The 14,028-nt window shown below is 47.0% G+C and overlaps 1 protein-coding gene across 2 annotated transcripts in view; it reads right to left on the reverse strand.

The window, feature by feature from the left end:
• VIRMA (vir like m6A methyltransferase associated) overlaps positions 1–14,028 on the reverse strand; it is a 627,318-nt gene that overhangs the window by 405,217 nt on the left and 208,073 nt on the right. For both annotated transcript variants that reach the window (XM_069220484.1, XM_069220485.1), the window contains exon 12: positions 11,799–11,881. In XM_069220484.1, coding sequence (XP_069076585.1) covers positions 11,799–11,881 — 83 coding nt within the window. The remainder of the gene's footprint in view (positions 1–11,798; positions 11,882–14,028) is intronic.

Genomic DNA, 14,028 nt, shown 5'->3' on the forward strand with positions numbered 1-14,028 from the left:
GGTCTGCAAAGTCACTGTCCATTACCGGAAGGTACTCCCCCAGATGAACTTCATGGTGGGGTGCGCACCGCCAAATGTGCTGAGCCAATGACAACTGTGGAGAATGCATTTGCCTTGTTTCTGGAGACAGCACGGGTGGTCATGTTGGTAGTGCAAATCCCAACTACTTTGTTGCAAATGTGAGGAAGGCCTTGACCGCTAGCTGGATAGCTCAGAACTTGAGGCAGCTGATATGTCGATCCTTGTGATGGGGTGCCCACAGACCATGGTCAGTGAGCTCGTGCAAGTGCATCTCCCCACCAGTGAGGAGTGTCCGTTGTGATGGTCAACTGCAGAAGGATTGAGAAAGGGCCATCCCTGCAACAGGTTGTTGGTGTTTCACTGCAGAAAGTAATGAGTGCAACATCTCAAAATCAACACTAGACCTTGTCAGTGACTCTCCGGTTATTATGATTGTGGACAAAGACACTATTGCAATGGGCTTCTATGTAACCTGGCATGGAGGACTATGGCCATCATGTTAATGAGGCACATGACTGTCCTGTCTATTACCTGGCGATCTGGCTGAAAAAGAGGGAGCAAGGCCTGGAAGGCCTGGACCCTTGCTGGATTGGGGAAGGCTTTCCCTACCACTGAGTTGAGGACCTCTCCATTAAAACGGAGGGGAGTTTGTAGGAGGTGTGCAGAAAGCTAGACATGTATGTGGTATGTGAATATCGTGTAGAGGGTCCAGGGTTTCTCCAGTGAGTGGATAGGGCTTGCTAGGCAATTCCAAAGTGCTAAATTTAGGGGTAGAGTGATCAAGCAGACTTAGGTTTAACACAGAGGAGTGAAAGACATCTACAAATACAGGTAAGTACGTTTTTAAATAGGAATTCTTTTCACTTTAAAAAGTGGACATAGTGCAATTTCTGAGTTCTGCAACGTTATCCTATGGGAGGAAAAACAAGTACAGCGACTTCCAAGACCAATCTCCAGGAGTTAAGGTGAGTAGTGGGCAAGGTCCAAGGAAGCACCCGCAGTACACCCTCAGCAGCACAGGGGCAGCCGGGTGCAGAATGCAGAACAGGGTCGTGTGTCCAATGTGTTCCTATGGAGATCGGCCACTGTGAAAAGAGGTTGCAGGCTCGATGCTCGGGCACAGGAAGGAACCTTTGGTACTCCTCTCCACAGCTCAGGGGTTACAGGTGCAGAGGTGTCGGGTTTTCTTTACCGGAGTGGTCGCGGTGGAGTGGGGCTGAGTGCACAGACTGCAGGTGTAGCCGGGGAGTCTAGGGGAGCTGAAACCACAATGGACTCGGACTCTAGAGGGCTGGGGAAGCTTGTTGGCACCAGTAGTCCATTTCAACTTCGGTCGGAGAAGGTAGGTGTAGTGGTGACTTCAGGTGTTGGATGTTGGTAGTTCCAGAGGCTTCAGGGCCCCTTCTTTGGAGTTTGTTGGAGATCAGCTTCGCTGTCCATGGGAGGTCTTGAGACTTTTTCGAAGGTAGGCAGTCCTCCTGCGTTTCTGGAGTCACAGCTGCAGGACGAGTTGACTTTGGCACATATTTCTACAATGGATGCAGACAGGCTGGCGGGGTTGGTACCAGGTCAGCTGCTTCTTTTCTCCTCTTCTGCTGTCACAGCTCTTCGGTGTCCTTGGTCTTCTTAGGTTGACAGGATCTGCTTTCTCTGGTGCCTGCCCCTCCCAGAAATACTGAATTTAGATGCATTAGAGCTGTGTACAGTAGTAGGCAATGGGCTACTAACCCTTGGTGTCACTTTGCCCCTATATGGGCATTTCCTGGCATAACCCTGTCCCAGAAGTCCTAGGTATGCCATCTCAAAGATGCCTACTTCTGAAAAATCGTATCCACCTCACAGTATCCCACTTTAGGGGCGGTACTAGGCTGGGGGTGGCACGACTATTTGACTAGCTAATTGTCCCGCCTGTCCAGATGCCAAATGGACTTAGGACGGGGGTGGGGGGTAGCTTCCTCTCATGTGAGTGGAGCCAGGTTCACATTTCAAAGGCGGCAGCCCTTTGAGGCTAGCTGACTTAGGAAGGTTAATCAGCAAGTCATCCTGTAGGAGGGGGTGTTACACCCTCTTTCCTGACATGCTTTTGTTCTGAGCCTCCGGAGAGCAGAAGTCTCTCACCCTAGGGGGCCAGAACGGTGTCTCAGGTGGCAGGCTAGTAGAAACCAGTCAGTCACACCAGAGGCTGCTTCAGGGGCACTTCTAAGGTTCCCTTTGGGTGCTTGTATTGGCAAATCCAACACAGGCATCAGTGTGGGTTCAAAAATACAAGATGTTTGATACCAAACATCCCTATCTTCAGTGAAGCCATCACGTAGCTGGGGAACTTGTATTGACCAGTGTCCAGCACATGCATTTAAAATGGCTTTCTTGGTCACTTACTATGTCTGAGAATCGACAAAAGACATAGTAGGGGCATATCTGCTCCTGTAGATATACCTTCACATGTAATACAACCAAACCCTGCCTTAGGGCTGTAAGGCCTGCTAGAGGGCTAACTTACATATATTGCATGCAGTGTTAGGGGACGTGGTACACAGGCTGTGTGCCATGTTGTGTGTTGACTTTTGTCTGCACCAAGACACGCAATCTGCAATGGCAGCCTGTCATGTGCTTGGTGAGGGGCACAATTCGTGCTGCAGCCCTTAGGGACCCTCTTTAGCACCTCAGACCCTAGGTACCAGAGGTACCATTTACTAGGAACTTACAGAGGGTGCTAAAGGATTTGTCAATTGGTGAAACAATTGTACAGTATAGGGAAAGAGATCTGGCACTGGGGACCTGGTTAGCAGGAACCCAGTGCACTTTCAGTCAAAATCACTCCAGACACTAGGCAAAAAGTGGGGGTTAACCATGTCTAAAAAAAAAAATAATAATAATTCCTACAAGCTGGAAGTGGGGTTTTGTGGCATAGATGGTGTAGGAAAGTGCCCCTTTTTGACAAGGTCACCCCAACTTTTTGCCTGGTATCTGATGCAATTTTGACTAAAAGTGCACTGAGTTCCTGCAAACCAGGTCCCCAGTGCCAGATCTCTTTCACTAAAACTGTGCAACTGTTCCCCAATTGACCATACCTATGGCACCCCTGTAAGTCCCTAGTAAATTGGTACCTCTGGTACCTACGGCATCGGTACGAAACAGGGTCGCCAAGGACTGCAGCATGTACTGTGCCACCCTAGGGATCTAACACAGGCAGACTGTCATTTCCCCTAACACTGCAAGCAATATAGCAATATATGCAAGTCACCGCTACAGCTTGCCTTACAGCCCAAAGGCTGGGTGTATTATATTATATGTGAGGACATATCTGCAAAGGCATGCCCCTGCTATGCCTCTGTTGATTATCAGACATAGTGAGTGAACAGGGAAGCCATTTTAAGTATATGTGCTGGACACTGATTAGTACGAGTTTACCAGCTACATGGTGGCTTCAATGAAAATAGGGATGTTTGGTACCAAACATCTCATTTTAATAAACCCTCACTGATTCCAGTGATGGACTTATTAATACATGCACCAGAGGTCACCTTAGAGGTGCTCCCCGAAAACCTACAATCTACCTGTATGCCGGCTGACTAGTTCTAATTAGCCTGCCACCACCAGACACGTTTCAGACCCACAGGGGTAAGAGTCCTTGTTTTTGGGTGGACAGAAACAAAGCCTGCTCTGGCAGGTATGTTAGTACATCCCACCCAACAGAATGACCTGCAATTCCGCATTCCAAGGCAGGGGGCTTCAAAGAAGCCCACCACACTTGATATGTATAGCTTGCTTCCGTCACAGGGAAAGGTGCTGTCCTCCTGCCCCAGGGCCCATTTGGCACCTGGAAAGGCAGGTAAATTAGTAGTCAGTGAAGCGTGCCCACCTTTCAGGTCAGTCCCATCCTTAAGCTGCGCTGCCTGTTGTGGTCATAACTTTTGAAAGTCTGCCATCTTGGTAATGGCAGAACTAGGAACTCTGGGAAAAGGTTATGCCCACTGTCCACAGGAAGTGGTCATATTGCGGTGAGGGGAGGGGTTAGGGGAGTGTGACCCCAGCAGTAAGTAGCCCATTGGCTACTACCCTACACATCCGAAACACCCCTAAATTCAGTATTTAGGGAAGTCCTTGGCACCAGGAAATCTGATCTCGCTGACCTGAAGGAGGACACTCCAGAGATGCAAAAGCAAGAACTGAAGTCCAGTGACTGAATCAGCGCCTACTCTGCCTGCCAGAGAACTTTGACAATCGAGCCAAAGCTGCCTCGTCCTCCAGCTTCTGAAACTTCCAGAAACCCAGGAAGACTGTCAGCCTTCCCCCTGTGCAAGTGAACGACCGTGGAGAAGTGGAGCTGCTCCCCTGCACCCTTGCAAGCACCCATGAACCACTGAAGAGGATTCCGGACCACCAAAACCTGCCACTGCACCTGCGCCTCCCAGCCTGTGTTGAAGTGGGCTAACGGTGCCAGCATGGTCCCCAGCCTTTCCATCGTGGGTTTCCCCACTGCACCCATCATATCGAAGCCTGCAGGCTCCCCTCAACCGCGACTGCCTCCAGTGACAGCAACCCCACGGTCCACTGCACTTCTGCATCGGGATGCCCCAGACCGAGGAGAAGAGGAATACTTTTGTCTCTGCGTTCCTCAGGCTCGTAATACTTGAGCCCACTTGTTGGTTCACCCGGACTGATCCCCCAGTCCAAACCTGCAGCCTGTTTCTGTGGGCCCCGCGACTGCGACCACCAGTGGTGACGGACACCTGAGAGTCCAAGAACCCTCTCTGCACCGGGGTGCCCGGGACCGAGGAGTGCCTCCATCCCTCAGCATCGCAAGACAGGAGCCCACTCGTTGGCTCACCCTGACTTGGCTCCCAGTCCTAACCTGCAGCCTCTTTTTAACTGGACTGATCCCCTTTGACTTACATTGGGCACCTGATGCTGTACTACACCTCTGCACCCGGCTGCTCCAGTGCCGCCCGGTGTGACCTTCTGGTGTGGCCCTTTTCCAATACTTCCCTTAAGTGCAAGAGATTGGTCCCATAAGTCCCTGTACTCAACCTGTTAGTCGGATATGCCGTTTCTCCATAGGATAAGATTGGAGCTTTCAAGAATTGCACTCTCTGCTTTTCTCTACTGTAAAGATTTCTCTTGCAAAACGTACATACCTGATCATCTTGTTTCTGGTGCCTAAGCATAAATAAAGATACTTGTTATTTTTGTAAATTGGTGTGTATCTCCTTAATGAGTCGTGTGTCTCATTTATTGTCGGTGTGTGTATATTTGTAGATGTCCAACACTCCTCTATGATAAGCGTAAGGCTGCTCAACTACTCTACCCCCTAAGAGAGCACCTTGGTATTGCTAGAGTGTGATGCTCTTAATTGTATTTGACCAATGACTTTGTGTTTCACCACTGCACATTTAGTTGCTCAATGTTCACCAGTAGCACATTACATGTATTCAGTTTAGCTGCATATTGGCTCTGACATGGCATTAGACATTACATTTGATATTTAGGTCAGCTGCCTATTGGCTTTGACATGGCATTAGACGTTACATTTGGTATTCAGTTTAGCTTCCTATTGGCTTTGACATGACATTAGACATTACATTTGGTATTTAGGTTAGCTGCCTATTGGCTTTAACGTGGAGTTAGACATTGCAGTTGAGACATTGCAGATGAGCTGTGTTTTTCCACATGGTAGACCAAGCTGATAAGAGCACGTAGATTTTGTGTTTACCTCTCAATCCAGTCTGAGAACGAGTGAGGCTCGGAGAATTGGCCACTCTCCAAGTTTCTTCGGTTCTCACACTGAGTTTGCTTTTAAGGATGACTCTGGACTACAGCAGAGTTAGATTGAATCTATCTTGACTTCAGACAGGAACTAGACATCAGTTGGCTGTCTCCCATTTGGGTAGAAAATCTCTTTCTCGCAGTTGAACTGGAGTCATCAACTTGAAGCCCCAGAAAGATGAAGTTGAGTTATAGGCCCTACGGTGATGCAATTTTGGATTTTATGCTTTGCTTTGAAGTTATGCTATAATATAATCACATGTATTTGCTGTGTACATTGTAACTGAGAAGTACTTTGATATATTTTGCTTTCATTGCGGCGACTACTTTTGAACTTGTGCTGCCAATCTACTAATTTCGTCTCTCCGGAACCTCGTGGTGAAGTAATAATAATAATAAATGTCTTCTTTAAACTCAGAAGTGCATTCCAGAGAGGTTCTGTAAGCTTGGTTATGAGATAAGAGCAGGAAAGCAGAACATAGAGCAAGCCCTGTTAACTAGCAAGGGAACTCCTAGACTCCTTGCATGGTACATCTCATTTTGATATACCATATAAAGAGCCAGCATCCTACAGAGGTTGGACTATAGGCCATGAACTAGGTCTACTGTGTCCTGTGTGTGAGTCAAGTACTGCTGATGGGTTGCGTTCTTGAGGAGTCAGGTGTCCAGGTAAGGAAAGATGTGGACCCCTGTGCGTCGGAGGTGTGCGGCCGTGACTGCAGGAAACTTGATGAACACTGTAGGAAGTTGGCTCTGTATGTACTATTTCAAAGTAAGAAATAGCATGCACAGAGTCCAAGGGTTCCCCTTAAAGGTAAGATAGTGGCAAAAAGAGATAATTCTAATGCTCTATTTTGTGGTAGTGTGGTCGAGCAGTAGGCTTATAAGAGGGTAGTGTTAAGCATTTGTTATACACACACACAGGCAATAAATGAGAAACACACACTCAGACAATTCCAGGCCAATAGGTTTTTATATAGAAAAATATGTTTTCTTAGTTTATTTTTAAGAACCATAGGTTCAAGATTTACAAACAATACTTTAAATGGAAGGTATTTCACTTAGGAACTTTGAATTAGCAAAATAGCATATACAGTTTTCACACAAATGGCAATAAGCTATTTTAAAACTGGAGACTTAGTGCAATTTTCAACAGTTCCTGGGGAGAGGTAAGTGTTTGTTAGTTTTGCAGGTAAGTAAACCACCTACAGGGCTATTTTAAAACTAGACACAATGCAATTTTCAACAGTTCCTAGGGGGAGTAAGAGTTTGTTAGTTTTTGCAGGTAAGTAAACCACCTACGGGATTCAAGTTTGGGTCCAAGGTAGCCCACCGTTGGGGGTTCAGGGCAACCCCAAAGTTACCACACCAGCAGCTCAGGGCCGGTCAGGTGCAGAGGTCAAAGTGGTGCCCAAAACACATAGGCTTCAATGGAGAAGGGGGTGCCCCGGTTCCAGTCTGCCAGCAGGTAAGTACCTGCGTCTCGGAGGGCAGACCAGGGGGGTTTTGTAGGGCACCGGGGGGGGAGGGGGCACAAGTCAGCACAAAAAGTACACCCTCAGCGGCACGGGTTGCGGACGGGTGCAGAGTGCAAACAGGCGTCGGGTTTGCAATAGGTTTCAATAGGAGACCCAGGGGTCTCTTCAGCAAAGCAGGCAGGCAAGAGGGGGGCTCCTCGGGGTAGCCACCACCTGGGCAAGGGAGAGGGCCACCTGGGGGTCGCTTCTGCACTGGAGGTCGGATCCTTCAGGTCCTGGGGGCTGCGGGTGCATTGTGCTTACCAGGCGTTGAGTTCTTTGAAGCAGGCAGTCGCGGTCAGGGGGAGCCTCTGGATTCCCTCTGCAGGTGTCGCTGGGGTGGGTCAGGGGGGTCAACTCTGGCTATTCACAGGGTCGCAGTCACCGGGGAGTCCTCCCTGTAGTGTTGTTTCTCCGCAGGTCGAGCCGGGGGCGTTGGGTGCAGAGTGCAAAGTCTCACGCTTCCGGCGGGAAACGTGTTGTCTTTAAAAGTTGCTTCTTTGTTGCAAAGATGTTTCTTCTTTGGAGCAGAGCCGCTGTCCTCGGGAGTTCTTGGTCCTTTTAGATGCAGGGTAGTCCTCTGAGGCTTCAGAGGTCGCTGGACCCTGTGGAACGCGTCGCTGTTGCAGTTTTTCTTGAAGTGGGGAGACAGGCCGGTAGAGCTGGGGCCAAAGCAGTTGGTGTCTCCGTCTTCTCTGCAGGGCTTTCAGGTCAGCAGTCCTTCTCCGTCTTAGGTTGCAGGAATCTCTCTTGCTAGGTTCTGGGAGCCCCTAAATACTCAATTTAGGGGTGTGTTTAGGTCTGGGGGGTTAGTAGCCAATGGCTACTAGCCCTGAGGGTGGCTACACCCTCTTTGTGCCTCCTCCCTGAGGGGAGGGGGGCACATCCCTAATCCTATTGGGGGAATCATCCATCTGCAAGATGGAGGATTTCTAAAAGTCAGAGTCACCTCAGCTCAGGACACCTTAGGGGCTTTCCTGACTGGCCAGTGATTCGTCCTTGTTTTTCTCATTATCTCCTCCGGCCTTGCCGCCAAAAGTGGGGCCGTGGCCGGAGGGGGCGGGCAACTCCACTAGCTGGAGTGCCCTGGGGTGCTGTAACAAAGGGGGTGAGCCTTTGAGGCTCACCGCCAGCTGTTACAGTTCCTGCAGGGGGAAGCACCTCCACCCAGTACAGGCTTTGTTACTAGCCAAAGAGTGACAAAGGCACTCTCCCCATGTGGCCAGCAACATGTCTGGTGTGTGGCAGGCTGCTAAAACTAGTCAGCCCACACTGTAAGTCGGGTATGGTTTCAGGGGGCATCTCTAAGATGCCCCCTGGGGTGTATTTTACAATAAAATGTACACTGGCATCAGTGTGCATTTATTGTGCTGAGAAGTTTGATACCAAACTTCCCAGTTTTCAGTGTAGCCATTATGGTGCTGTGGAGTTCGTGTTTGACAGACTCCCAGGCCATATACTTTTATGGCTACCCTGCACTTACAATGTCTAAGGTTTTGCTTAGACACTGTAGGGGCATAGTGCTCATGCACCTATGCCCTCGCCTATGGTATAGTGCACCCTGCCATAGGGCTGTAAGGCCTGCTAGAGGGGTGACTTATCTATGCCATAAGCAGTGTGAGGTTGGAATGGCACCCTGAGGGGAGTGCCATGTCGACTTAGTCATTTTCTCCCCACCAGCACACACAAGCTGGCAAGCAGTGTGTCTGTGCTGAGTGAGGGGTCTCCAGGGTGGCATAAGCCATGCTGCAGCCCTTAGAGACCTTCCCTGGCATCAGGGCCCTTGGTACCAGGGGTACCAGTTACAAGGGACTTACCTGGATGCCAGGGTGTGCCAATTGTGGAAACAAAAGTACAGGTTAGGGAAAGAACACTGGTGCTGGGGCCTGGTTAGCAGGCCTTAGCAGACTTTCAAATCATAACTTGGCATCAGCAAAGGCAAAAAGTCAGGGGGTAACCATGCCAAGGAGGCATTTCCTTACAAACACGCTCAAGCGGTGGCAACCCCAAAGGACAGCTCCTTGAACTGATAATACTGACTCCTTACCATGAACCACAGCAACCGGCGGAGCAGTAGAATGATATCCTGGAGTGTGACCATGTGTGATGGGTGGGGCAGGGTACATGTCCGGATCAGTGTCCCCTGGGAGTACGAAGGCAGTCATCCCAGGTGTCATTTTGTGGATGGAGCTCAAAGGCCTAGTCGTAAGGGTCGCGAGGAGAGCCTGGACTATGTTCCCAAACCCAGAATGTGGTGAACTTGTGGAGAGAGAGGAAAAGGGTGAAGAGGTGGTAACTGTGGGAGAGAGGGAGGAGGCAGTTCTGGTGAAGGAGGAAGAGGAGGAGAATGTAGTCGAAGTCAAGGTAATGAAGGTGGACTTGTTGTGTCTCTTCCGGGTCTTCGGCACCGGCTGAGGTGCAACATCTATGGCTTTCGTGAAGACAGGCATGCACTTCAGAGAGAGAGAGTCCTTCAGCAGGAGCTGCACAAAAATTTGACTGGCTATGGGTGAATATGCATTCATTCTTGTTTGAGTGTCTAGTTCCTGCAGCTACTGGTGGATGGGCTGTTCCTGGTCTTCTGAACCAACGGAACAAGGGGACCGATGGCTTGAGTGTTTCGGCTCTGAGGGGATCTTGTTTGCTGTCGATGCAGAAGGCTTCGAAGCTGAAGCACTTGTCGACATTGGTGCTAAAGGCTTCGGGTCTGCCGTCAGTGTAGCCTATGACCTTAAGGCAGTGGTGGACCTGAGGCCTGATGTGTGCCCTCAAGGCTCAGGGTCGGTGAGTAACCTCTGTTCGATGTCGATGTGGCAGATGAGGAAGGCTACTCACGGCAGCCATCTTTGATCTTTGACCCAGAGGAGGCGGCTCTACATCAGAGCAGAAGTCTCGGTGGAGGTTCCCAACTGGGGGTTGCTTTCGACATTTTGTTCACCATACATGGATCTGGAGTTTTGTCGCTTTGCCTGTGCGCCACTGATGTAGATGCGAGGTGAGGTGTCAATCTAGTTGATACCCGGCAGTTTTCTTGCTGCAAGGGGCGAGGCAAGCTTTGCCGGAGGTGTCATTGTGGTCGGAAACAGATTACACACCTCGTGTATGTCCTTCCATGGAAACATTGCAAGACACTTTGGGCAGTTTCAAAATGAAGTTCCTTGCATCACTTCCAAGTTCATTCAAATGCCTGGAAACTGCCCCAGAGAGGCAATGGCCCAATCTGGGAGTCAAAGGAGTCTTACAAGCTAAACTGGACAGAGTAGGACAATTCAAGATCAGAGAGGAAACACACCAGATACATGATAGCGAAGAGAGGATAGGATCAAAATGGACCCAAAAAGAAACACCACAAGGCATCAATCTGGAGCTCGCTGAAGTGCGTCCGATCCTTACGGTGGAAAAAAACAACCTAACAATGGAGCCGATGCCAATGCACATTGTCACTAATAGGTGGAGTCAATATACTTGTGACTTGAAAGACTTGTTTGAAGAAAAACAAGTTGCACATGTTGCCCACCACTAGATGGCAGGAGTATGCACAGCATTGGTATGTACAGCTACACATATCGCAAACAACATTTTTCCCAACAAGGAGGTATGGTGGACTCCTATCCCTAGCAGGCCACCTCTTCACATTTGAAGATATTCACTGGGTATGGTACATTACAACCATTACAATCCTGTAAAAGCACACTTTGAGAGAAAATCTGTTAGTGTTTAGGCCACACCACTGTGTTGCAAGTTTCATATCCATTTGAAACTCTGCTGCACAAATCGCACATCCTGCGTTAACAGATGGGTTCTTGTACTTTGGGCCTTCAGTTGCTGAAGACAGATTTACTGTGTGATACGCATAATGACTTAAGTCTTGCCAAAGGGGACACGTTTAGGTATTTTGGACTACTCTACACTTTTTGGGAAGGTAAAATGGATATGAGTATGGTAATTTCCCACACAATGGCATGGATGGGCTTTGCAAAATCCAGATACATGTTTAGTGGTGTAATAGTAATTTTTATTTTAAATAGATGGTTTTAATTTTAACTCAATTTTGCTACAAAATGAATAAATGCTTCACTTTTGCATCTCTATCCTCATAGTTCTCACTGCCACCCTCCAACTTACCTTTTGTTTAGGGATTGATATGAGCCATTTTCCATTAAAAAGGTAATTGCTGAACATAGGCCTCCAACATTTTCTTTAATGGCAACATAACAGATAGAACCTGTAGCTTCAGTGACTAGGCAACGAGTTGTCAGTTGATGCTGAATTGTCAGGGAACATGAAAAACATTCTTTCTTCCCCCTGTCTCTTTCAATTCACAAAGCTCTGTCTATCACAAGACTTTCAGTCTCTACATATATATTTAAAGATTCATCCCTTTTCTTCCTATTTTCCCTTTCTAAATCCACTCTTAAGAGGTAACAAAGTATCAAGCAGATGTTCAGACACAGCCACAATTTAGATGTTAGGAAATACAAATTTTCAACCAACCTGTTTTATGTACTCGATGAGACTTGAGATGCAACCGATTTCAAATTTAATATTCCTCAGGGGCTCAAGCCACTTGCCAAGCTCTAGAAGAAATATATTAACATTCTTTGATATAAAACAACTGGCAGGAGTAAATAAATACAATTTATCCTGAGACCATTTCTTACCATTTACACATGTTGGAGTGTGCAGTCAAGAAGGGCATTCCAGGAAAGAATCTCAACCATAAAGAAATGTTTACAAAGCAGGCCTCGAAAAATCATAAAATTGTTACTAGACCTGCAGATTGAGTAACTCAAATTGTGTGATCCTAAGCAAATATTTTATTTTACAGAGTTGCCTTTTCGTTCATTCCCACATATGAGTGCGCCTTCCAATACGTGAGCTCAGCATTTCTGCTATACAAAAAAACTCTTTTATTTGGTTAAATAGTCTAAGGCCTAGATTTATAAGCGGCCTGTGCCACCAATGCGGCACTTTTTATTGATGCACGGGTGGCGCAGGATGCTGACCCATACATACAAGACCACGCAAAGTCACTTTGCATGGCTTTACATGGCCTTGTAGATATGAAGTAAGGCAATGCAGCCAAGTTACTGCACTGCCTTACTTTGAGTTGGGGAGGCGTTTCAATAGGTGTTGCGTGGAAGCACCCAAGCAACACCCATGCATTTTAACGCATTCCCAGATTTACAAGGTTTTGTAAACCTAGCAATGCATCAAAGCCTTACGCCACTCCAGGGGTGGCTAAGAAGTGACGTACCGAGGAGAAACATCTTTATTTCTCCCCATTTTTTCATCTTTTTATGTGCACTGCACTTTGCAGCACACATGGAAAGAGGAAAACTCCTCTTGGGATTGTTTTTGTGCTATAAATGGTGCAAGGGTGCCTGCATTGGCGCATGGCAGCAATTTGTGTGCCAGCGCAGGGGAAAAGGACAGGAATGTGCCATATCTTCTACATACGGCGCATTCCTGCCCTTTTGTTTTGATGCAGGGCAGTGCAGCAAGAAAGCTGCGGTGCTGTCCTGCACCAACACATCGTAAATCTGGCCCTACATGTTTGCTCCATGTATAATAAGAATCTAGCCCACATGATCCATCACTTGCCTTAGTTTACTAATAGCATTGCCTTCAGGGCAGAAGTATTTCCCAGTTTATGTTTAAACACTCACTTTCAATAAATATTTTACTAAAGCATGATGTGGTAGCACACTTTCATTCAGAGACAGTAAATGTCCAAGTAATGTCCACAAACCTTCCCATTAACTTGCAGCTTGACTGATAAAACTATGTAGTGTATTAATAATCCATGAAAACTGGATTTCATATTTATCATTTGTACATCACCAAGCAAAGCGTCTTATTTGTTTTCATCTTATTAAAATATTTTTTTTATCAAACTGAAGAAAAAAAAAATTTCTTTCATAGCTAGTGACATGTATTTTGGAATGTCTGTACAGTTGATTTAGGGATTTAAATGCTGTGTGTTAGGAAAAACCCACCTAGTCTTTCATTTCACAGTTTTTTTTACAACAGGTCAGAGAGGTCACCCTAGACAATCCTGGAACTCTGCAGTCAGAATGGAAAAAAAAAAATACTTTTGACCTCAGTCTCTGAACACAGAGCAAATGTAACAAGAACATGATTTAAAAGGCATCTTCTTAACTTTCTGACCGAACAGAACATCTGTTCTTTGTCAATTCGCCAGAAGGGGCGAGTAGATCCTAAAAATAGCTCGACCTAATAAAAAAATGACTCGCTATAGCAAGTAGTTGAGTAGATTTTTCGAGCACTGCAAAGAGTAATCCTATTTTCACTGAAACTTCCAAGAAATTATGAACTTAAATGTTGGATTGTCAGTCAATCAGTAAATCTACAGTACTGTTTAAATAAATGAGAGACATAGAGGGAGAGCTACAGGCTACATTAATTTATGGTTGGATTTTGTAGTGTAAATCTGATTTAGCTTAATTGAATGGCTTGTGATTTCTATAGACTAGATATAGAATAATGCCATGTCAGTCTTACAGCTGCTAGGAAGTTTGTTTGTCCTCTCACTGACAAGTGTGAACAGATACATTTGCAGGGGAGAAGGTGAGAGGCACAGTGCATAATGCAAATCTTTATAAAATATTACAGATATATTACTACATTCACAAAGTACCAGTGGCTGTTAATGCTCAGTGGATGAGTCAGAGATGTGAACATTTGCTAATTGCTTACTAGA

Source organism: Pleurodeles waltl, chromosome 2_2, assembly GCF_031143425.1.
Source record: "Pleurodeles waltl isolate 20211129_DDA chromosome 2_2, aPleWal1.hap1.20221129, whole genome shotgun sequence".
In the NCBI taxonomy this organism is placed as follows: domain Eukaryota; kingdom Metazoa; phylum Chordata; class Amphibia; order Caudata; family Salamandridae; genus Pleurodeles; species Pleurodeles waltl.